Below are 27,395 nucleotides of genomic sequence, written 5' to 3'. Positions count from 1 at the left end.
AGTAAAGAACAATACAAGCATCGAGAGGATTGAAGACGATAATAATCAGTCGATTTCAGTCGTGCATCTAAGAAGGATCTGTTGTTGTGACACGTTTGTTAGATCCTTTTGAACATGTTATGAATATTTATTGATATTGAATCTCAACACATAATGAATCATAGAGTTATTTGTCTGTTATATCTATTCCCTTTCCTTGCGGATGGAACCCTTACACAAACACGTATCAAGCTAAATCCTCTTACGGGAGGTTATGAAAATATATCCGTCATTGTCTCTTCCGAACTTCCTCCAGAAAAGTGTCCACAAATTCTAGATAAAATTAAGGTAAGTGATTTTTATTTATATCATTATGTTTTTCGTGTTGTGAAGTTTAAAAAAACTTTATTAAAACCTTCATGAAAAAAATTAATTTTTGAATTTGGCGCCAAAGAATTTCTGAGATTTGATTGGTGTGGGTAAAGGGGTGAATGGGTGAATTAAATGAAGACAGGAACGGGAAAGAGGGAGGAGCTGGAATTGAAGGAAACTGCAGTGAATGAATGGACTGGGATTACTCCTCATTGTTATGAGTAAATCATTCATCCTTTGAATCAGGGTTACAATCTGGCTGAGCTGAGTAAGTCTGTATTTCTCTTGGGTTTAGTGACACTCTTTTGATGTTCCAACAAATAGGACTCTTGGTCAGATAGTATCTGTTTTAGTAATATCTATGAATAAAACAAATGTGCCCTCTCAACACTAAAACTAGTTTGAATGATTTTTTTTTAATTTCATTTGTATTCCTCAATGAATAATCGTCAAATTCTATATACAAATTATTCTTATGAATCCTTTCTTTGCGCCGCAAATTGCACTTGATGTAGCCAAAATTGATTGTCACAATAAAGGTATGAGATATTGGGACCGATATACGCCTCCGAAATCAAATAATGCCTCTAAACATTAGCTGAAATTATTGTTTATTTTAACTCATAACACAAATTTGAGTACAAAGCCTATAATTAACTCAAATTTGTTCAAGAAATATTGGGTTGTATGCATATATGAAGTAAAACAATGAATTGGTATGTTTCTCCATTTTTTTATTGTTTAAGATTGTTTTTATTTTGAGGTACCACATATCTACCGGATGTTTTGTTAAACGATAAAAAAGGTTCCTGACAAAATGTAAGAAAAAGGGCATCAAGTGGATGGTTAATGTTATTGTTTTATTACGTGAGCAACTTTCATCAAAGATTTTGATACAATTCTTATTTGTATCAACTTACGAGACATTAAATATCGAGGGATGTCTTAAGGTACAAAAAAACAAAATCAGGGTTTTCATTGCAGAAAATGAAACATTAACCAATAAAACTTTTTTTTGAAGATACGGGAAATAAAATCTATGTGCAAATGCATCGAATTGATTTGTTGTAATCATCTTATTACATAGTTATGCTTAACAGAAAATTGATTTGACTTGAAACAATTTACTTCTAAACTTTATGCTGGACTTCATTTTTCTTGACTCGTAAAGTATTATCTAAAACAATGAGACTAATTTGTGAAGGGAGATTTTCGTCTTTCTAAATCATTTGATTAGATCAAATACATTTTTTCTAGCACCTTTACTTATTCCCTGAGATTTAAGAGGTATTATTAGATGTATAAATATCATTTAGATTGGAACTTAAGCACGATAATTTTCTTCTGTATTCTTATACATATTTTGTAGCAAGAAAAAAACCTATCCCATAGTTATTTAGACTGAAATATTGTCTATAAAGGTTGATTTGAGAAGTCTCAGTTTACTTGAAACTAACCTTGCAGATCTATACATTATGTGCAATCAAAACTTTATTTGCAATTTTCTCTGACCCCACGATATAAAATGCTTAAATAAATAATTTGAGCGCCTTCATTTGAAAGATAACAAGGATATCTGTTGTTTCTAAAGGGAGGTGAGATTTCGTGTCGCCCACTATATATTTAATGAATATAAAGTAGGGCCGTACGTTGTCAGCCGTCAAATTTATTGATATAATTTTCTATCCTATGAGCAGATGTTTAGGAAAAGCAATGTTTACTCCAAACAATGTGAGGTATAGTAGATAATTATTATGTGTATATTTCTTTTTCTTAGAACCTGACATAAAAATTACACAAGGTGATAATACGCATAGCTGTCTCTTAATAATTATGGTGTTATTAAAAAGGCAAGGCTGATGGATAGGATATTATATCCGGTCAAATAATTTTTTTTGTTGTGTCTTCCGGTTATATTTTGTTTTAATTTTAATTTCTTATATGCTAGAATTGCTTTATAACAAATTATCATGAGATTATCATTGTTTTGTACCTTCCTAATGGATTGTTGATCATATTGATATACAATTAACTGCTCGCTAATGAGGAACAAATATAATTTTGACCAATAATCATCCTTTTATTTTTAGAAGCATTAACTTAATTCAGTATTTAGTATGATCGATATAAGATATCATTTTCATATTGATTATTGCAAATATGAATATATTTTCCTTCTTGAAATATTTTATTATCTTGATTATGTGAGACAGGAATATCATAGTTATGATATGTTGAATAATCAATTATATTTATAACATTATTTAGAGATTTCAGTTGAAATGAATGTCTCATTAGCCTATAATTAATATATTTTTGTAAAATCAAACATCCTTTTATTTTATAGTTTTGGACGTTTATTAATAAGTTATAATTCATGTCTCAATTTGAATAGCAATAATAGTCAAATGAAGATAATTTTTTTATTTGAAATATTATTTTTTTTCATTTGTAACGGATTAAATTTGGACCTTGCTTAAAGTTTGATAATGAGTAAATTGATAGTTAAATAATATGTATAAATTTGTGGTTCGATGGCAATATTAAAAACAATCTTGATCCGTAATCAAGAAAGTGAATCCGAATTTATTATATTACATCCTTTAAAAACATTCAGCTCTATATTTTATATACATATTTGAGTCAGTTATTGACTAACTATTCTAATTTTGTCTGATAAATTAAGATGCCCAATAATTTTAGCTATAGTTAAAGACCTTTATTTGCTTTAAGATAATGTCCTTGATATGCTCCTTTTCTAGTAAAATCAATCAATTTCTCATTTCTTATTGTGACAATTAATTTTGACCACTTGAAGTGCAATTTGCAGAGCACCCAAACGGCAAGTAAGAATAATTTGTTGATATAAATTGATGATAATCCGTATAAGAATACAAATATAATCCATACTAAATTTTGAGAAAAATCATACTAGCTTGTTTTTATGTTTCAGTGCCACATTAGTCTTTACACTTATTTATCATGCTGTCTTTATTAGCATTCATCTTGACAGACGTTGAATTTCCTGTTAATGTAATGTACCATAGGCTTAAAGATATCATCAAGAAGATCATCATCAATGATTTTCAATTTTTTTTTTTATGTCCTGATATTTGAAGTATATAATTTTACTTTATCTTGTCTTGACTCTTTAAAAAAAAAAAAGTGATTTATCGTTATTTATTTCTTACATCTTTCTACTTTTTCTTTTGCCATGTACTATGTAGTCATAGAAATGTAAAAAAAACTGGGAACTTTTTCTCTCTCCGAACCTTTTTAACTCTACGGAATACCTGCCAAAATTTATCAATACACATTTAATCATCCTTTATATGGATACCTATAGTCATACATTAACCTTTTTATTTCTTTGGTCTATAAACTGAATCAATTGAATCATGTTCATTAGACTGGTTCTTAAAATGTTTTTTTTTCTTTTTGATATATTGGTGGGAACATGGTCTAAAAATGTTCTTTTTTGGTTAAAAAAAAAGAATAAATATGAAGTTTCAGCACATGTTTAGACGTTGCACACAACCTTTTAAGTTGTAAATTTAACATTTACTAAGTTTAACGCAATTCTTAGAGAGAACACTCACCCTTGGAAGTTGTAAATTTCACTTTTTCTTGATTTTTTGATGTTTGTTCAAGATTGTTTTTAAGTTTACGCGCCCCAAATATTTTTTTCGAAATTTTAAGTAACAATTCAAAATATTAATTTGTTAAAAAATGAAAAACTATTACGTTTGACAAATATTGATCAATGTTTAGAGGTTGCTCATAACCTTTGAAGTTTGAAATTCCATAATTTTATTATCAAAATAGAATTTTTCCTAAAAATAGTCCCTTTAAGTGAAAATTCTAGTATTTTATAAGAAATAACGATTTTAGATGAATAAAAAATCTTTTAAAAGTTTTTTTATGCTTTTCCCCTAAGATATTTATATTTTATAAAGTATGGCATATCACTCCAGCATATATAGTTCGTACTTATTTTGTCCTTTATGTATAACATTAGATCTAAACTTTTTGTTAAAAGCGTTTTTCAATTTGAAAAAGTGGATATTTTGCATATATAATATTATATTTTTAGTAAAATACGCGGTACAGTGATATTTTATGTTATTTTTTTAATAAGAAATAATCATTTTAAGAGAAAACATATAATTATTTATAATATCTATTTTTTTAGGTGAAAATTATATTTTCTCACAAAGTTGTGAAATTTATAACTTCAAAAGCTATGTACAATAAAACTAGAAATTAAGTGGTAGTTAGACCATAATTACTTAACCATCTCCAACTGTTGAATTATTCCTTATTTAGTAGTGGGGATATGTTCACAACTTCACAGAATATAATTTAAATTAATCAAATCTACGAATGTAACATTAATAACTCACAAAAAATGTACCAACATATAATAGGATATATTGATGTGAAAATACTATTATAAGTGTAGTATCAGGGGCCGCACAACAAGATGCCCATAAAGGCCACTTTTTAAAATTTGTATTATTTATCTGGGGAAAAACTAAATGTCATTTCATAAAAAAAAAAATGTTATTTCATGTTTGAGTTTTAAAAAAATGGTATAATTGAAAATTTAAGAATATAATAAAATGTTACTTTCTAAAAGTAACCCTGTCATTCAATTACATATAGTCATAATATATTAAATATGCAAAAAATAAACATTATTTTCCAGGAAAACAAAAAACACCTACCTTTATCGATACATATTATTAAAAACTGAATTAAGAAAGGCCAAAATATCAAAAAGAAAAAAAGTCATTTTATATAAGAGTGTGGAAATTAAAATAAAAAAATCCTAGCAACGGCCTGAATGTAACCTTTCCATGAATTTAAAATACACCAGTACATGAAATAATTTTTATTGAATTATTATTTATGTAAATAACATTTGTGGTCATTAACACAAAACCAAACTGGAATAATTTTTCTCTTAAAAATTGATTACATTTGTATTCCTCTTAAACCAATTATCGTCAACTTCCATCAACAAATTATTCGTATTAACTCTTTGGGCGTGTCGCAAATTACACTTGAATTAGGCTAAATTGATCTTTACATTAATAAGAATGATTAATTGATCCATTTTATTAGAAAGAGACCATATAGGACCAAAAATGAAAATAAAATTGAAATTAAATAATGGTTTTAAACTATGGCTAAAATTCTTTGATATCTTCAATTTTTCCATACAATTGAGTATCAAAATTGAACGTCACATGATAAAATGATAGATGTTATGCGAAATGTTCCATATCGGAGCTAAATGAAGGTTCTAAACGACAGTTTAAATTCTTGGTGATCTTAACTTTTTCCACACATTGGAGTACAAAGTCTATAATTGACTCAAATATCTCAATGAAATTTTGGGCTATATGTATGTTTATATAAAATAAAAAAATCAATTGAGATTTGCTCTTTTCTTTGATTTTTGTTCAAGATCGTTTTTATGTTGACAAACCAAACTTCATCTACACTCTTTTGAAGAATTGATCATTCATCAGGATATCACATATACTCTATTACGACTCTTTCCATTGTGAACGGCGGCTGAAAGGATGTAGGGAGGGGGGATATCAAGAGTAAAATATGCAAAAAAACAACAAAATATATATATTTTATAGCTGAAAAAAGTATTATGAGTGTTAAATGTGGCAAAAAGAAAATTGAATAAATAAGGAAAAGAAATTTTATTTTTGCTTTAAGTATATGTATGAATATAGAGTAACAATAATGTTCCATGATGATACACTGTTTTTCATGGTAGCTCTTGGCTATAATAATGCAATTAATGTGATGGAAAATAAATGAATTAATGATAGTGTTCATAAAATTCTATACGAGTTTGATAGGAGAAGTGTGTATCCTATTTTCAAGATCTTACTGCAACGAAACCCATCGGTAAAAGTGTTTTACAATAAAAATTCCCTTTACAGAAACATAGGGAGGTGATACGAACTCTGACATGAGCCTCATTTTCTCCTACGACACTTCTCCCATTTCATTTTAATTACCGATCTATATAATGATTAATAACGTCTAACAATGATGCCATTCATCTTTTATGTTTATTATTGGAAATGTCGCCCAAATGGGCTGCCACAATTTTATAAAATAATATTAATTCACGTAGTTACTTTTATTATACCACGCAACTATTCATACGTGGTATGAAACATAAAAAGGGCCCAAAATCATTGGTATTTCTCCAATTATTTCCAAACAGGTAATGATAATACATTAATTGTTGAGAAGTGTTCAGAGCTTAACAAGGGATAATTCTAATTCAACCAATCAACGATCAGAACAGGGGTAATCAGGGGTAAAGAAGCAGAAATATTGATAGCTGAGAACAAAATACACTATATCTTTGTGTCAATGAGGTGTATAAAACATAGAAAGTGGGAGCGGCTTTTTCTAGATGCCAATCTGAACAGTTTTTTTTAAAAAGAAGTTTATTATTATTTAATTCTTGAGAAGGATAATCAAAGTATAAAGCAATAACGAGTGCCCATGCTCATGATAGACGGAAAGTAACTATGCGGGTTTGCTCCTTGTGAGTTTTATGTATAAGTCCTTGCCTAACTCTGAGTAAGATTGGGGATCTGGTATCAGAGTAATTCCAGCCTATATGTACTTTCTATTTACGGAGTGGGATTTGTGTTTATTTCCTTCCTCTCACGGCTGCTAGGAGTTGATCTAATAAAACGTCATGACAGCTAAGCTGCACTTCTCCCAACCATTCTTCAAATTATCAGGATTACCACGTTCATTTTCGTTTTCTTGTATTTTTATTTACCCGCAGGATATGCTTTATACATCACTAGATATAAATAATCACTGGCTTGAAAAGATAAAAAAGTTATACACCCTTAAAGTCCAAATGCAATATGTACATTAGAGTGTTCTGCTTTTTATGGTAAAGTTTGTTTTTAGATTACAACAAATAACATTTTGTATGTTAGTGCTAGCGAGGTAGCATAATAGTGGATTAGAAAAAAGTGTCTCTAAGAACCCTACTTCGTACAAATAATGATCACGGGGTCTTCGTTTCACCACAAAGATTTGAGATCTCTAATTAAAGGTTATAATAAATATGAGTCTATTTTTAAGTTAGTGGGGGATAACGCCACGCTTCTTGCCAATAATAGGAACACAATCTAATTTTAATAATATTAATCAAACAGAAAAAGAAAGAAATCTCTTGAAATATTTAAAATAACTATCCTCAATAATAAGATATATATTTACCCACATAATAATTTGTATATAGAACGTGCCAAAAGAAGATAAATATTTATTAATTATCACAATTCTGCGTCATAGTTTTTAACAATGAGATTTACAGTATAGATTTAGTAGTACGGTCCTTTGTATGAATATAATCTTCATTTCTTGACACTACGTTTTATAGACAGCTATGCAAGAGACAAAAGAATTAGTTTTCAAATTAATTTAACATCGAATCTCTTAATTTGAGTATGTGATGTGTCAACATAAAGAATCTCTAGAATTAAAGTCAAGATAGGGAGAAAATCCCATTTTTTATTTTTTTTTTACTTCATTTGACAATAAAAGCCAATTGTTCATTGACATATTTGAGTCTGATATAGGTTTACTATTCAAAATTCAATTTTTGTATGAGTTAAGATACCTAATAATGTTAGCTATAGTTTATAGGCTATATTTGTTTTGAGAGCCTTTTATTTACCCTGATATGGCCCAATTCAAATATGTCAAATTATCATTTTTTTTGTAGAAAGTTTAAGTGCAATTAGTAACATCCAAAGGGCTAACAAGAATGATTTGTTGATAGAAATTGACTAATATTCGTCAAGACTAGTATTGTAATGATCCCCACTCTACTTTTGTGTTGGCTGGCCACATTTCTTCTTAATCTTGTCTAGTTAGGGATGTGGAAATTGTCAAAATCCTCGTGAGTGTAAATAAAAAAAGAAAGTGTATGTTGGCAACTTTGATAAATGACATATCTGCTTACAGATATGTCTTCTATAGTGCTCCTTGCTAGCAAATACTTTTGTATTTTCAAAATAAAAGAAATAATAAAAAAAAGAACTAATACCTTGTAGGTTACGAGCATGTACTTTTTTTTTAATGTATGCTCACGAGGATTTCGATAATTATTACATACCTAACTAAGGTCCCCCCTCCCCTAGTGGCAACAGTCCTACTACTAAAGATTTGAAATTTTGCGAGCCATGAAGGAACAACATGAAAATATTTTTCATATTAAAAGTTCTGGAACAAAGTAGCGAAACGTCGCTGTTAGCTTGAGTAGCCACCACATTTTTCAACACACAGGATGTCACTTTGTATGATATATCAGATGACGTCACTATATCATTTTTTGTCATTGTTCCTTATGTCATATGGAACTTTGTCTTCCCATTTGCGGAATTTACCTTTTGAAAAGTAATATTAAGGAATAATCGACGCCCCCTGGTGAAAACAAGAACAACTACACCACATACACTTTTTTGTACACGTGTTGATCACGTGGTCTTTGTTTCGCCACTTTGATTTAAAGCTTTAATTTTGCCTATTGAAGAAGTAAAGAAAAGTACCTTGAAAAATATTCATTTTTGAAGATCCCACTTCACCTCATCCTTGAGTGAAGCCCTTTCTTTATACATACACACACGCACACCGCTGTTCTTGCTACGTATTAGTATAATATGCTTATACATATTTGTATAATCATATTAGCATCATTTCTTTCGTCTTAAAAATATTTTTTATAAGGCATTCATCATCTTGATCCATTAAATAAATAAATAAAATTTTCTATTTTATTATTATTATTACTTTTTCCCATCATTTCTTTATTCAAAAGTGTTAATAGAAAACGCATATTCATAAGAGGAAGCTGATGTATAGCTGACAGATAATTAAGATCAATTATGCTTGTGAGCTCTGCCACTATGATGATTCAATAATGCTTTCAATCAGGGATATTTAGTGTTTATGTTCTTTTCCATCATTTTAACCCTTTGACACTAGAGCGACGTATTATTAGGCAATGCAAATGATTCAATTTTCCTGTAAAATTATTTCGAAATTTAACTAACAAATAATAGTAAATACGCACAAGAACGACAAGTCCCTTTGTGGATTGTTGATATAAAAAATGAGCCCATTAAAGCTTCAAAACCATGCTGGCTAGTAAAAGAATGATATTATTTTAGTTAGTATAGTTACAATAAAATTATCAACTTGCTGCTAATTAGTATGTATGGTCTCACTCTCCGCTGAGGTAGCATAAATTGTTATATTATAATTAAAAATAATATGGCTCTGAAACTTTGTCTAGATGTAGTGTTCACATGCTTAATAAAATATAATTTTTCTTGGAAGGCTAGTGTTTGAAGATTAGTTAATCTTTTACGGCAAAGTCAAAAATAGTATCAAAAACGATACCATCATCGATCAAATGTTCAATATATAAAAATATTAAGATGATTTTTTGAACAATTTGTATCTTTTAGTGAAATTTGTTAACCAAATATTTACATTCTTGATTTTCTGACGTGTTGAACGAGTATTTATCACATCAACAATTTAAAGAGGTTTTGTGTTTCAAAATGTGTCTTGTTCGGAGGATTGAAAATGCTATAATAAATTAAATTCTGAAAGCACAAAAATTACTAACTTTGCATTTTCTCTCTCCCAAACAAGACACATTTTGGATCACAGAACTTCTTCAGTTTGAATGGGAGAATTGTTGAGGTTTGAAGATAGTATTATGCTAAGTACTTAGGAACAAATGGCATTTCCTACCTACAAGATTGATGTGGTAACTTGCCTCTACATTTGTAAGGTTATTGCATTTAAATGGCTATGGTCAGAGTCACATCTGGCCGAGAACCATTAATTAACTATACTCAGATTTATGCCCCTTATTGAATAAATAAGAATTTGAAATATTAGTTCAAAATTTGCTGAATGAAATTTTTAGTGATGTATTTAAAAATAACCGTTTCAGCGTCTTTGACTCAAAATTTAAACAAGGGTTCACTAGAATATATATAGTGTACATAATTTTTTAAAACTTTAATTACAACTCATATTTTTATACCTTTTTTTTTTCAAAGATGATGTTGTCGTTGAAGGGTTAAGGCAAAAACAAAATATAGCCTTTTTAAATGTATTCTCCTCCATGGATCTTTTTATATTAAATAAATTATCAAGAAAGAAAGCATAGCAAGGCAAAAAGCGAACTTTTTTATAAAGCAATTTTTCTTAAAGTTTTACTACAAGGGACTGGAGTTTATCTAATTCTGCATAACTGAACAATTATTTTTTTAAAGTTAAATATAATAAATGTTTTTTACGCCGTTGTGAAACTTATAATATACGTATACATACATGACAGAAGAGTTATTTCACAAGAGGGAAAAATTTGATTTAAAAGTTCCTTTTTTTGCTCTTTTGGCAATCTTACTGATTTTTGAATCTTTTTTAGTATTATATAATTTTATATAAAGTGACTCCATTTTTTCTTCTTCTTTAAACCACCATAGAAAAGGAATTGCCATCAACTGAAAATATCAAACTCATCATATCATAGATGATACTCTTAAATTAAAGGAAAAAGTAGTGGGTAGAAGTGCGATGAGGTATATTATACATATATTAGGTTTGAGACTCTGTCCAAGTTCTATTTTTTTTTGTTCAGCCTTGAGTTATTTTGCTAGACTGATTGGGACCGATACTTCGCCGTCTAGACCGCAATGTCGGACTGTAAACCGAAAATTAATTGTTTTTAAATCGTGTACTTATTTTTTAGGTCTCAATCTATGGATCAATTGTCCCCCATATCCGGATTACTGCAACACATTTAACTTCGAATGACCGTCATTTTTTGCCCAATTTTGAAACATACATGAATTTATATACTCTGTTATCAACATAATTTTAAATTAGACCGTTCCAGGCATTTTTTTTTTTTTTGTGAAACAGATTCAGACCGAATGTTTCTTTGAGACCGGTTCAGATTGAACTTCGTTATAGGTCCGAATCAGTTCGATTTACTAAAAGTCATAACGCTTCTTATTTGTTACCTTTCCTGCAAAAAGAAACAGAAAAGAAAATCCCAAAATCAATTGATAGTTAGCCAAATTTTCCCCAACTATAGAATTACAATTCAATAATTTTTGAAAATAGTTCACAGCAGTATTACATGAGCTAATTCTAATTCAACCAATCAACGTTCGGAATATTGATTAGTAGAAAAGAAGCATAAACATCAACAACTGACTACAAAGTACAAAGTATATGTTTGTGTTTGTAAGGTATCAGATGACGTTATTGTAGGTCAATGTTCACCATATTGAAACACAAGTGACGTCATTAATAATTAATCTATAGAATCCGTCTGCACCGAATTTTAAATGAACCTAATCCTGACGGAGTTTCGTTTAAGGACAGAACTAATTGTGTCCACTAAAAAATATAACCGTCTCAGAACTATCTAGGATTTTCAGAGCAAACCCCAATTCTAGTACTTATTATAAGTGAGAAGGAAAAAAAAGGGGGGAGACATTGTCGCATCAATCAAATTGAAAGGAATGAAACACAAACATGGATATACATTGTACACACTCTTACTTCAAACACGTTCCATTTTCATAGTCTAAATCAATTATGTATATTCGAAATTAAACTTACGTCATGTAAAAATGAACTAGTAATGAAGCAATTTGATACCTATAAATGAGGAAATTCGATGCACTTACCTTAAAAAGTAAGAACTGTCATTATATTATGTAAAATCATTACTTTTTAAACGATGATTATACCTACATAATATGCACTTTCTTGCTAAAAGTTACTGTAAGACGCAAAGAACATAGCTACTTTCGCAATTTTATTGAAAAAATATATCAGTGTTTCTTCTCACTTCATACAAAAATATACAATGTTTTTTATTATCAGCTCTAGATGTTTCTGCCTCTCTCCCCCCATTAGAGGTCGATAAGGTTGATATGAGGGATTTCAAATTAAGTCTTTAACAAGCTATTCACTATTCTCAACAAAATTTAAATTTAATAAGAATGATTCAATAATTGAGGCGAAGAATTGATTTGCTACTACCAACTGATTTTGGGCCTTTTCTCTACTGTTTCTTTTCGGATGAGGAAAAGTTGCGATAAACAATTCTGCCCTCTGTTTGTAAAACGTATTAGCCACATGTGAATAACCACAGTTTTTTTTTTAAATTTTAAAAACTATTTTGATTAACTAAGTAGCCAAGTAGTGTGGATTAAGTCAAGTTACTTTGTTTGTTTAACAATAGAGTTGCAGTGTCGCCCTCCCCTCCTGATTTATATCATTTTTGATATAGACTCTTTGAAAGACTCCCTCCTGCCCCTTCCATCAGTTTGAAAAGTATAACTGCTCCCCTGGCTTGGATTATATCAGAGGTCTAAATTTTCTAACCAGTTTTTTCCTATTTAAGAGCATAAAATGGTTAAAAAAAAACACGATATTTTGAGTCGCACCACAAATATATTGGTTGTTTTTTGGCGGTACACCGTCTCTTTCTAAGTCGCAAGTCTATCAGTTATGAATATTGTTGTTAATCCTAAGCATTTTTTAGCGTGAGTGTTTTCTAATTATTCTTTCATTCTTGAGGAGATAACCTCTAAGTATTAAGTGTAACCATCAGGAGTGTGTGTTCTCATGAATGAAATCTTATGATTTACAACCTATTTATGTAAAATAAATGGACTAATATTATATGGCAATTATGAACATGTCTTGTCCAAATTAGCTGTACGGTTCTCGCATCTGTGTCACCTCGGGTGAGAGACCTTTCTATAAACCATTCGAAAAACAAAGTGTTTTGTAATCCGAGTTATTAATATTTATCAATATTAAGTTGCTAAATAGTTTTCCCTATATTTAATTGGATTTAAAGAGTTTCCAATAAATAAGTTATTTATTAGTGGAGTTTTATGGTGTGAAAAAAAATGTAGCAGTTTTTAGTTTATTGTGCTTCTTCTTGTCAAATTATTTTATTAATAACATTTAAATTTATTAAATGCATATGTGCTGTTCGTTACTATTATTATTTTTCTTCTAATTTTACATTGGCATAAATTAATTCATTCTAATATTTATAAAAAATATTAGGCTGTATGTATATATAAAGTAAAAACATAAATTGGATTTTTTTTTTCTTGATTTTTGTTCAAGAATGTTTTTATGTTGATGCTCCATATATTTACGAAAATGATATTAGATTATATAGATTTTTTATCTCATTTTAACGTGTTATCCATTCACTCAGTCAGATGAGATTGAAAACGACTATGAAAATAAACAACAACAGTTTTATACAGATTTTTCATCACTCTTCAAATTCTGTAGCAGATGGGAGAATATTATGTTAATGTAAATCATTATATATCTATATTTTTTTCTTTCAAATATACTCTTTTCTGTAGGGAAAGGTTCCCATTATTTTATGGAATGCAAATTACGGCCATTTTTGTATCTATATATATATATAGATTAGTGATGTTACGTATCCATAAATAACGGTTCCGAGTTCTTTACAATCTTTTTTTATTTTTTAAATACTTATTGTTTCGATGGAGTTGCATTAGATATGAATAGGCATTTTAGTTCTACAATTAATTCATCTGATGTAAGAAATTGAAATCAATATACATACTATACGAGCGTATACTCAGAAAATACCCGACCTGACTAAGAGATTGTGATAGTTGGTTTAAAAAAATCGCTACATTTCGAAAGTACACAATCTATAAAGCATGTTTCAAGTTTGAAGGCCCTAAGTTGTTTGGTATTTGTTAGGCAGCCATCAATGGCGAATGTTGTCATTGAATTTGTGATACTATACTTTTATTTGAAATGTCAGAAGCCCAACCAATATTAGGTATGAACTTAATAATTCTACTTTAGGTGCGATTGCTCCTTAGTTAAGAATAGTAAAATTTTGGCAAGCTAAAAGAACCCATACGAGCTCCCAAGACGGGCATCGCAAGGGTCGATTAAATGAGCTGACCGAGTCCAGAAATTGTGAAGAAAATCCATAAAGCGGCATTATTGGATCATTGGCTGAAAGTGTACGAGCTAGCTGTCTTTTTTTGAGGAGGGGGCATTTAAATCTTCCATAATATTTGTGACTAGCGTCAAAAAAAAAAGATTTTCTTAACGTTTTATTGGAAAGGACATCCCTGGATAAATTTTTTTTTAACAACACATTTTCTTAACAAAAATTTTCTCTTGTGTCCTAATTTCGTCGGTTGTAGTCCCCCCAACTTCTCATTTGGCAGTAATAATTCACTGTTACCGAACTGTTTCTTATGTGTATTTATTAAACGTTTCGGGAGTATCCCGTTTTACACGATTAGCTTTTTGAAACAAACGAAGATCCAATGTATTTTCCTACTCGAAGTTACGAGTAGATGAAAAATATATATGTGCTTCTCAGTTTAGCTGTTCATAGACCCGTCCAGACCCACAATCTGTCATCACTAATATAAATATCCGCTGATGAGTCCTTCTGAAATGCACAATGTTGCCATTATGAAAAAACGAAAAACAAAACGTCTGATTCTAAGTGTGTAATTTTGGAATTTGCACATCTTATGTATCCATAATATATTGTTATATGCATTTAAAATGATACGATAATGCTAATAAGTAATCACTATCTACATATATCTGGTCGGTCAACACATAAACAAGCTGGAATGTCTTTTTCTCTAAATTGAGTGTGGATTACATAATGTGTACCTTATGCGAATATTTGTCAATTTTATCAACAATTTATTCATATCGACTCTTTGATTGTCTGCAAATTGCACATTAAGTAGTTAAAATTGATCTTCACAATAATTGTGAGAGATTGACTTATTTTATTTGAAAGGTCATTTGGATATTTGAATATATTTGAATATTTTGGATAATCGAATAATGTTTTTAAATTATAACTAAAATTATTTGGTATATTAACTCATCCCACAAGTTTGTAGTCAAAACCTATAATTTACTCAAGTGTGTCTGAAATATTGGGCTGTATGTATATATGATGTCATTTGGATTACTTTATATTTGGTTTTTACGATAATTACATTTAAACAGTAATAATTGGGCAAATTCGAAAAAGTTTTCAGAATATCTAATAGAAAAAAATTTGACAAGCATTAAGAAGTAACGACATAACAATTTTTAAATGCATTTTAAACAACAAATGAAGTCATCTTTTTTTCTCAAATGTTGGGTTATTCCATTATATGAGTGGCCTTGTAACAACAAATATGTATTACACCTCTTCTCAAAAGGTATTTTTATTCCTTGTAAGTGGCAATCTAATTTTTTAGTGAAAAAGGGACGCCCTTTGAGTGAGGCTCTCTTTAACCCCATCTTTGAAATCTCCATACATAAATATTTTACTTGATCCTTGCTTTGCCAAAAAGAGAATAAAGTGTCAGCATTTAATTGTCCAAACTTGTATATATAAGCCAATCTAATGCTGTTAATAGTTTTTCTTAATAACATATTTAACCCATTTTATTTTGTTGTTTTGTAAGATCTTGAGTGAGTCAAGTAGTCAAAAAAAATAATTTATTTTTCGGTTTGGATCGTAAATGAATTATTTATTCTAAATCGATCAAAACACGATCTTAGACTGTAGACCGAAATTTAATTGTTTTCAAATCTATAATAATATATGGACCTATTTTTCGCTTATCCTCATTTATAAGTTGAAAAAATATGATTTATGCATTACATTTAACGTCATGTCATTCAACTTTTTTTTCTTTTATAAAAAGTTATAGCACCGACAGTCTTAAGGACCGATCCCGAGGACGGATAGGACTGGTCCTAAGACTGGACTGACCGAATAAATAAGGATATACACAACACCATATAGACCGAATGATAGCTTTTTTTTTTTCAAGACTGGTCCAGATTGAATTTTTCTTTGAGATTGGCCCCGACTCCAGAACCAACTTCTTTAAAGGCCTGAATTAGTTCGGACCATTAAAAATCCTAACGGTCTCAGACCGGTCTTGGTTTTTCAGACCGAACCCTAATACTAGTATTGTCATTTATGATCTATTATTATTTGATATTTAGTAGATATTAAGTAGAAATATATCCTCGTTTTCAGATACCCATTACGTGTACCTGATAAATCCTTCCATTGTTTTAATTATTCGATGTCTTAAGTTATACGCCCTGCATCAGAGGGATATCCGATTTCCCACACGGTATATAATGATTTTACCCTCAACGGTTGACGATACTATGATATGTGAGCTGAGAAGGAATTTTTTTTAAACCCCTTTTTGCTCTTTCAGGAAATCCGTTAAAAGGAAATAAAAAAAAGTATATGTATTGTATATAACTTATATGCGTTATGAGGTCGTAAGATCTATAATTCTACAACTGACTCGGGCAGGTGGTGCTGTTCGGTTCTGTCGTGTTTTTGTTATTGTTTTTAAAGACCCCTCCTATGCAATTTCCATTTAAAAGTATGTACATACGTTACGATCTTTTTGGGGGTGAGGGGTGCTGAAATAGTTTTAAATATGTCATGTTTTTAAAGAGCTAGTTCTCCAACGGTTTTTTTTTGTATGTTCGGTTTTTTAATATGTGAAATTCTTAGTCTTGTAGGGAAAATGTTTTTTTATTATTATTGAGCTGCTATGTATTTGACGAAGAGAATATTTATGTAACAAAAAGTTACGGAAAAACACTGAATCCCATCTTTGAGAAGAATAAACGTCTCATTTTTCATGTATATTTGTATCTCATCAACACAAAAACAAGCTAGAAATGATTTTTCTCCAAATTGTCTGACAAAGTATCGTTCATTACTATCAATAAATTATTCTCATTAACCCTTTAAGGGTACACTAGGTATTTTTGTAATCATATTCTTCTAACTATTTATTTACAAGTGCTCCACTTATTTATATGCAACGAAAATGATTGACAATACTCTTAACATTAATATCAAATAATTTTGCTTGTGCGTTTAAAGTATGCTATACAATGATTGACCTTAGAAATGTATTTAATTTTAAAGTTTTAGTCTTATATATATTGTGCCTTCATTTTCCTGGGTTATACACTACTCTATACATATAAACCAACATAAAATATGTAGGCCACAATAATTTTAGAGTGATCCTTAAGAGTTGTTGATAGGTATTACTAAAAAATTTATGTAAAGAAAATTTCATGGTATTTTAAAATACAGGGTAAAACATGTATCCTACTTTTTTTCATCATTCTTCTGAAAAGAACCATTATACTACTCCATGCTGACCAGAGGCCACACATGTGTAATATATATATATATATTTATTTATTATTTTATGAATTGGGAATAAAAGCTACTGTTAAGAGATAAAAAAACCCTCTGGCTAGACTGTCAGTCAAAATGGATCCATCCTCACAAAGGAATGTATTACATTTTTTTTGTGTTATTGCTTCTATGTAAATTGTATAAATAAAAGAACGAATAATATTTGCGCGGTCTCACTTTGTTTTCTTAACCTACATATAAGTGGTACGTCAGCATCAATACAATCTTGAACAAAAATCAAAAGAACGAGAAAATCTCACTTTGATCGATTACTTCAATTAAACATATTAGAGTACATTATAGAATTTATAAAACAAATTTCTGGGATGAATTAAAATACCCAATAATTTTAGTTATAGTTTATAAGTTTTATTTGATTTAAGAGACTAAATTTGGTCCTGACATTGCCCTTTCAAATAAAATATATTAATTTCTCATTATTTTATTGTAACGATGCCTTTTTGCAACTCATAGCGCAATTTGAGATAAAGCCAAGTGATTACTAAGTGTAACTTGTTGATAAAACACGGCAATACCTTTATTGTATCACACAACCTTTTATCTGAAAAAAAATCTAAAAAAAGTCCCAAAATCTAAAGTTAGTAAGGAATTATGATTCAATCATTGTTGGTAATTGTTATCTGCTTAAGAAGAGCTACGAATCAACGTTCAGAACATTAATTAGGAGGAAAGAAGCAGAACCATCGACAGCTAACAACAAGATACACTGCATATTTATGTTTTAGCGAAGTAAGCCCGTGAGAAATGAAGGATAATTCGTACAAAAATACAAATGTAATCCAGGCTCAACGTTGAGAAAAATCATTCTAACTTGCCTTTCTATTGACGGGCAACATGTTTAATCTTCTTATCCAAATATGATGAAGGAATTGTTTGTATTCTTCTTTATTTTCACAATCTTCTCATGAATGCTGCTCATCATTTTTGAGTCCTACTTGTTGCTGCTGTCAATTGAATAATAGAACAAAAGTGAAGGACCAGTAGGAGGGGGAGGAGAATATGGAAAAAGAAGGAATTCTTTTATAATATATATTTTTAAAGCAATTTACCTTGGAAAAAATAAAAACCATGTTACAACATGCTTTGTTGTATTCATTGTGTCCTGGCCGTTGAGGGAGAGGAAACAGATGGGTAGTGTGTAGTTGAGAATTTGTGCATACATAAAATATCCAATGTTGCTTAAGAGTATATTAAAATAAAATAATGAGTGACTTGGCTTCTTAGACTATAGACCAGATGCTCTAGGTACGAATCTTTTCTATTCTGGATAAATCATAATTTGTTTTAATGAGGATGACGTGTTCCTCGATTTCTTCCGGAGTAAAGTCAAGTTTATTAAGAGTTTGATGAAAAGGCCATAGAGATAACAAACATAGTGATGATATGAAGTTGCAACTGCCTTAAAAAAAAGTGTAATTGACCAAAACAGTAAAATTTAGTAAAATCGGCTAGAAAATCAGCTATATATTGAATGGTTTATAGCTTGAGGGTTTTAATTTTTTAGACTTCCTTGCTATATCATTTTTCCAAGTTTCAGCTGGAAAATTTAAGCCACTCCGAGAAAAAAATATATTTTTATTTATTGCTTTGCAATATTGGAAAATCCGTGAGACTGTCAACAACAACAACAAAAAAATCACCCCTAAATCTTTTTTTTGTTGATAATGCAGTGTCGACCGCAGGATATTTGGGTGGGAGGGGCTAGCTCAAAAAATATTTTGAAAAGTTTTAGAGTTAAATTTTCTGGAAGAGACTAAAATTAAACTAATAACTTTACGAACTGATAGTTATTTATGATAATAATGAAAAAAAATTCTCAATTTGGGGAGGGGCTACAGTATAATCTATATATAAAACACACACTCATTAGCCAGCTATTAGGTTGATCTAACCCTGGGTGTACTATAAGTTATTGCATTGTAACTTTTAATTTGAATTTAATCAATTTACACGCCCAAAATCGAACTTGTAATTATTTATTTACAAATCTGAGATTACTCAAAATCGGCTAAACTATTACAAAGATGAGCTAACCTTTCTAACTATCAGCTAGATGATATTTTTCCCAGCTATACAAGTCAAAAATGAGGAAGTTTGACACGACGGGTAGTATAATTGAACAGATATGTTAACACCATCAGCTTCAAATATTTTTATGCTACATCCTAATTGTATTGTACATTAAATTAGATTTTTCTTTATGGAACTCTTGTAAAGGATGATTCCATACAAAGTAGTGGTCGTAGAAAGATTTTATTTTGTCCGCTAGGGGGCTTCGAGTATACTTGTATGACTATGACACTATGACTAACTATGTAACCTCCACGAATTCACCTCTTTAAGAAGGTAAATTCTGTAAATGGAAGAAAAAGTTGCATTGGGTATAAGGGAAAATGACAAAAACAAATATAGTGACGCCACCTATCTTATAACTCAATCATTATATATATTAGATGCAGAGATTCAATATGTACATAAAACATTAATATATTTTGCCATTGTCAATGTTACTCACTTTCTTGAAAAGTCTTCTTTTAGTTTTGTTTATTTGTACATGACATACATCGAAACTGCAGTTTCTTGTTTTGTATGCACATTATTTATTTTCACAGCATGATCTTCTTGATATGTCAGCATATTTTGTCTTTTACAACCTTTTACTTCTCTTATTAGGATTAGTTTTATTTGTTTGTGATTAGGGTTGTAAATCTTAAGCATTTTGGGCATGTAAAAACAGAGACAATCATCATAGACCCCATGACAATTTGAAGAATATTTTGGGAGAAGTGCAGCTTGACTATCATGGCATTTCATTAATTGACTGCTAGTTGTTGTTAGATTAAGTAGATCAATACAAGTTCCACTCCGTATTAAGCAAGACATAGACAGAAATTACTCCCTTTTCGATCCTTAATATTACTATGAACCCAACCGGGACTTAAATTTATAACTATAGGGGAAAAAATATGACATTTGAATAGGTTTATTTCATTTTTTAAAGCTGTAATTATTATTCTTTTATTCTTGAGGAGGATATGAATTGCTAAATGTAGAATAACACTGTAGAATTGTTTAGTAATTGTTTGACTAAGAGTAGAATTGAAGATTGACATCCGAGTAATGCCTGCATATGCCCTTGCTAGATGCGGTGTGAGATTTGTCTTTATTTCATTCCTCTTATGTCTGGTTGTAGATAATCTAATAAAACACTATAACAGTTAAGCTGCTTTCCTCTAAAACAAATTCAAATTGTCAGGGTGACTACGTTAATTTTTGGTACATTTTTTATTCACATACAGATAGGTCATATTTTTACAACATTAATTATATGTTGATTTATGTAAAAATTCTTGAAATCTTCGTAAGTCTAAATCAAAAAGAAAAGTATATGTTGGCTATTTTTATTAATGACATTCCTCCTGAAATAGATCACTATAAAAACTATTGTGAGCCTCACTCAGGAAAATAGGGAGAAATAATTAATATGAGTACTAATATCGTCCAGATTACCTGCATATACTTTTATTTTTAATGTATGCTCACGATGATGTTGACAAATTTTACATCCCTAGTTAAAACTAGTGATTTGTTGGTCCTTAATTATTTGGTCCAATCTTAGGATCTGTCTTATTGGCTATCAGTCCTTTGGACTTTTAGTATTAGAGCTGATTAAAAAAAGAAGAAATAAAGTTGAGTGAGGTCCAAGACCGAACTTTATAAGTTTTAAGACTGATATGCAGAAGTGAACTGACCGGACTGAGCTGGACTGACACAACACTAGTTGTAACTCTCCAAATAGTCCTCAGTGTCATTCCTGAGCATACACACTCGTGGTTACTTTGTTTTTAGATGTTCTGCCTCGATATTAATGAATAGCGATGACAGCTTTGGAAAATTAAAAATTAACTGTTAAGGTTGCCAACAACAAAAGGACACGCTAAAAAATACTTACGATATACAACCCTATTTATTATAATTGATGAAATGATAAGTTAATGTAATTGACGATTAAAGGCATTACAATCAGATTTAAGATTTATTTCCATTAAAAAAAAAAGAATCATATTATGTATGTTATTTGGTTTGGAATGGGTTTTATTGGTTTTCGATAATTTACATGTGCAATATGCTTGCATGCGTACTTCCATATTTATACTTCGAATAAAAAAAGTACTCAAATGTTTATATAACGTTTTTGCCTTAGGATTTCTTGAAGAAGTCGTACTTAATGATTTGTTTAATCTTTTATTTGCAGTTTTCTCTTACGGAGGCATCTCGCTCACTTCATCAATCACTAGACGAAAGAGTATTTTTTGGTTTAATTAATATAGTCGTTCCTGAGTCGTGGACTGCCTCACATTGCCAAACTCCATTGTCAGATGCTCATCCTATAAGCTCCAAGGTTTGTAAAGATGTATTCTAATTTCTTATCTATTAATTTTTTTAAATTTCAGAGGCCTGATATTATCATTGGAGTTGATCACCCAATAAAAAAAAATGATCCTTGGACACAACAGAGCCTTGGGTGCTCCCAACCAGGGGACTTTATCTATATACCTCATACATTTCTCAAACATAATCGTACAGGCTCTGCCTCGACTCATAGAAGAATGGCTCAAGAGATCCGAGATCAGTGGCTCAAATATCGTTATGGTGTATTTTCTTCAATAGATTCAGATAATTATAACTCCATCACTTCAACACATCATGCTCTTTGTCAGGGGATTTCTGTGAGAAATGTTATTCGGGGACATTCTGATATGATAGGACATAACTCTAAGAAAGAATTTGTCAGTCCTGTTTTTCGTATTTCTCGACATGCCTCGCCAAAATATGTTCTTGTTGTAGAGAACTCCAAAGCAATGAATGATGGGCATCATTGGAACTTTATTCGTACAGCACTGAAGAAACTACTCAAGAAAGACTTTCCTGATTATGTTAGAATAGGACTTGTTCTTTTTAATGATGGTGCACATATACTTCATACAGTTGAATTCCTCAAAAATTCTCGAGATGACATTTCTCGTTTGATACCTCGAGAATACTCACTCAGTCCCAATAGGGGGAGTTGCATTCGCTGTGGTGTAATTAAGGCCATAGAAGCACTCCAAACAACAGGTACTACAGTTGGAGCCTCTTTGATTATCTTGAGCCAGGGAAAGTCTACCGGACTCTCTAATCTAGAACTCAAAGAGCTTTTGCACTTAGGTGTTAAGCATAGACTTCAAATGTTTAGTATCTCGGTCACTACCTCTCATCCTACCGATATATCCCTCAATATGGAACTTCTTGCTCACAAAACTGGTGGTCTATCATTTATTATTACCGATGAAAGTGGCTCAAAGAGACCGTCCTTCAAAACCTATGTAGATTTAGTGGAATCATTTCGAGAAATACAAACACGTACAACGGATAACGGTCCCTATTTGGTAAGTTAAATGTTTTTATGCTAAACTCCTTTTATTCATTGTAATGCATTAATAGCTATGAATGTAGAAAAATTAGATAGTAAACGTGAAATGAGCGTGGAGCTTCTTTTTTTTCGCATACTAGAATATTTTAAAACGATTTTTTTAACGTTTAGGAACAATTTAATAACTATAACTATATTACCTCAAACATAATTCACTTGTTGGCCTTGTTAGTTATGAAACTTTCGTAATTTTTGATAACAGCCGTCTTTTTAGTGGATATTCACTATTTAAAAATTCGAAATAACGTTGTAGATAAATTGGCTGATTGGAATCGCAAAAAAAAGAATGTATGAGTTCATTTTAGATATCAGTATTCTGCAAAAAGGCGTTCAATTTACTATGGTCATTGCGTGGTCTCGTTCTGAAAAAAACCTGACAAGATTCAATCTTCCTTTTTAAACTACAATTAAAAATTATTCTTTCATAAAAATGATTAAATCATGTATTTTGAAAAAACCAAAAATTTCTCTCAATATTACTTTTTAAAAAGGAAGAAAGATTCCAAATTCAATTTAAAATCAACATTCTTAAAAAAAAGTCCCAAATCTCATGCTCCACATTCAATAAAACTAGATACATTCATTTTATCTTATAATTTAATTATACTCTTCATTTTCTCCAAAACTCTACTCTTTGTATTTATTGCCTTTTAGATTCATGAAAAAGATTGTAAGCCATTTGATGGGAGCGTAAGATTTGAATCTGGTTCCTTTGTGATTGACAAATTCATCGGCAATGCAACAAGTTTCAGCGTATTCGCAATGCATCCTGCATATTCGAAGAATGGACACATTAAATCCATCAGTATACAGGATCGACGTGGTGATATATCTAAAACACTTGCAGATGATCAAGAAAGCTTTAACATTCTTTCTTTGCATAATGTTCACTTTCGTGAGGTATAACACAATAACTTCTTTTGCGGAATCACACAACATCACTTATTTTATATTTACTTTGATCTATTAGGAACAAAATATTGGAATGAATTGGACATATAGCTTAGAGCGAATTCCCTCCGATACGAATGAAAATGCTCATTTTGTATTAGTTACATCACGACCAAGGGTCAAGGATGAGGATATTAAAGTGACATTCTTCACAAATGTAGACGAACATTCCTTTAGGGTACGCTTAAAAATTGTTTTTTCACTAATAATTATAATTAATAATCCTTATTATTGCTCAATTCAGGTTAGTCCAGAGAATCCTGTGCAACTCTTTGCCGAAGTTAAGTTAAATCAGGTACCAGTTATGGATGCTTCTGTAGTTGTTGAAATTAGAGCTATTAATCAGTCAGGATACTTAATGTCACCTATTCGTATTAGGTTGCTAGACAATGGGAATGGAGGTAATTACGTAGTTTTTATTAGTACACTTTATGTCCTTCATAATAAAATTATACCCAATTAAATAAATAATAAGGCTTTAATTGGACATAAGTTTAATCTTTTAGAATACTTATTTCTACTTAAATCATTTCATTAAGGAATAAATGCAAATAATTATATAATGTATTGGGATTAAATATCCTTTCTTTTTTATACTTTTTTAATGAAATAGTGAATAAATTATTGCTATCGTTATCGTTGAACCTATTTTTGTACTTATTTTAATTAGATCCTGATGTTCAAATAAATGATGGAATATATAGTCGCTATTTGACGGATTTCTCTGGAGGAGAAGGTCGCTACACAATAACTGTGTTTGTAGATGATAATGAGGGTAGAGCCTTCAGTTTTCAACGAGAAAACAATCCTAAAGTATATTATTGTTGTAACCGAAAAGAAGAGGAATATAATATTTTAAATATGAAATTGGGGACCTTTTCTCGGATCATAAAAGGAAATTCCTTTCGAATTCCATATATTCTGTATAATGGGGCGGACGTTATTCCCCCTTCAAGGATCCTAGACTTGAAGGTAGAGGCAATTGCAGATTCCCAAGAACTAGAATTTAGCTGGACGGCACCTGGTGATGATTATGATTCAGGTAAGAATATCATTGACAAGATTTCTGTGTGGTGTAATTAAATATTTAATACTTAATTTTTTTATATTAATAGGGAAAGTGACATCCTATCGGTTACATAGTTGTAAAATGGCTGAAGAACTTTACATAAATCTGAATAGAACTCGTGTTGTCGATGGCTTCACAGCTTCCAAAGAGGCTGGTGACATTGAAAACCACAAAATTAAGATTGAAGAATTAGATACAACAATGTACTATGCCTTAGTTGCTGTTGATGAATCTGGGAATGTTGGATTAGTTTCTAATATTAAAAAGGGTTTTATTGCCAGTCCTCTTGCTGTTATAGGCCACAATGAACATATTATGGATAAAGACAGCTCAATATTGGATGGAAAGACTATTTCGCAGGGGCATCATTTATTTAGAGGGGTTGTAGAGCCAGATAAGGCATTGCTGTATATAGTTATTGGCATTGCGGGCTTCATTGTTATTTGCATTATACTAATTCTCATTATTGTCTTTTCGTATCGCCGGAAAAAGATAATTCACTCAGATAGAGAGCTTTCCTCAGTTAATTCTGTTATCGGGGATACAATGAGATCAATGGGTGTGTCAACAGGGAGGAGTGAAGAGTCGACTCATTCTCCAGGCTACTCAGTGGTATGTGATGAACATGACTTAATAAGGAACATAGATACTGAGACAAAGGGTTTTCTCGAAAGCTCTGCAGTGGTTGTAAATTCCTCTTCATCCACTCAGTTTTCTAATGGAAAATATGAAAATCAATTAGCTCCTCGAGAGAATACGTATGGATATATTGGTGGTACTTATGGCTGGACAGAATTACATAACCCTTATGTTACTTCCAATACGCTACCCTCGTATAGAGAGTACCAGAATACGTATGTGCCAAATTACGAGAATCCAAGTCGAGATCCAAAAAGTAACATTCCAATGTACGCTAAACCTATACCTAAGAGTGAAAGGATTCCAACATCTTTCTCAGACACTTTTGGATTGCCTACAGCAAATTCTTCCAGTACCACAAATACTCTTCTCCTCAGTCAGCCAAGCACTCCCACCAAAAACTCTGAAGAGATCACTATTACAAGGGGCATGACAGCTCTTAACACACCAGCTATAACTAAAGAAAAAAAGTCAATTCTTAAAAAACCCAAAGCCATTGAAGAAGAACTTCGAAGTGGTGGCGGGGCCTCTTCAACCTCTTCTTCTTGTACGAGCAAGGATCAAATAGAGAGGTCTTCACAATCAAGTCAAGTGAGCTTTAGTGATCAAGACAATAATTCAGGAAAGGAGAATCCTTCACCAGATCAAATTAATCTTTGTCCTCCCTCTCCAAGTGATAACATATACTTGGAAACGAGCTTTGAATATCAAGAGCAACAAGAAGCTCTCAAGAAGCTTAATCCTCCTTCTCTCAGTGCTGTTAGTAGTTATATAAATATAGGTGAAGCTCCACTTATTCCTTCATCCACATCGGCAGCTCTCTCATTCTCCAATACATCCAGTCTTGTTGTTTGTAACGATAGTAGTAATCTTGATAATTTTGATAATACTCTAACTCTGGATAAGAGGATTCGAAATATTACTCAAGTTTGAGAAGTAACCTTCATTTTTGTTTTTGTTATGCAATGTTCTAGTCTTACTTAAAATACTTTAAAGAATGTTCATTCCCTTTCTCCCCTGTTAAAACTTCATTAATGATCTCCTCATGATTTCTATATGTTTAAATACATGACTATGTGTATTTAAGTGAAAGCCAAAAAATAACAATTAGTATTAATATTTTTTATATATCTTATATGTATTAAACTGCAAACATTCCACTGCAATAATTAATTGATTAATTTAACAATGTATGTATTAATGGATACATTTGAAAAATTTAAAATGTTGAAAGCTTTCAAATGATCATTTATTCTTTGCAATACGATAAAGTTATTTATTTCCTTCTTCGATCCTATTTAGGGGTTTTTGTTACATTCAACCCCTCAAAATGCATATTTATTAATTATGTGTATTCTAATTATTATATACCTAAATATATATTTCTATGTATGTCATTTATTCTTTAAAAAAATGCGATATATGTATACATATTTGATTGCTGTCTCTTCAATGATCTCACTCATAAATAAATAACTATTTATATA

At 30.6% G+C, this 27,395-nt stretch overlaps 1 protein-coding gene across 1 annotated transcript; it reads left to right on the top strand.

The window, feature by feature from the left end:
• LOC121121560 (calcium-activated chloride channel regulator 1) lies at positions 1–27,395 on the top strand. Its single transcript, XM_040716519.2, has 8 exons — positions 1–327; positions 22,032–22,178; positions 22,231–23,205; positions 23,904–24,149; positions 24,220–24,378; positions 24,445–24,601; positions 24,871–25,242; positions 25,316–27,395. The coding sequence occupies exons 1-8, from the start codon at positions 154–156 to the stop codon at positions 26,839–26,841; spliced, it is 3,756 nt and encodes a 1,251-aa protein (XP_040572453.1). The 5' UTR covers positions 1–153; the 3' UTR covers positions 26,842–27,395.

This window comes from Lepeophtheirus salmonis, chromosome 7 (assembly GCF_016086655.4).
Source record: "Lepeophtheirus salmonis chromosome 7, UVic_Lsal_1.4, whole genome shotgun sequence".
NCBI classification, from domain to species: domain Eukaryota; kingdom Metazoa; phylum Arthropoda; class Copepoda; order Siphonostomatoida; family Caligidae; genus Lepeophtheirus; species Lepeophtheirus salmonis.
This window is presented reverse-complemented; position numbering and strand designations above follow the sequence as displayed.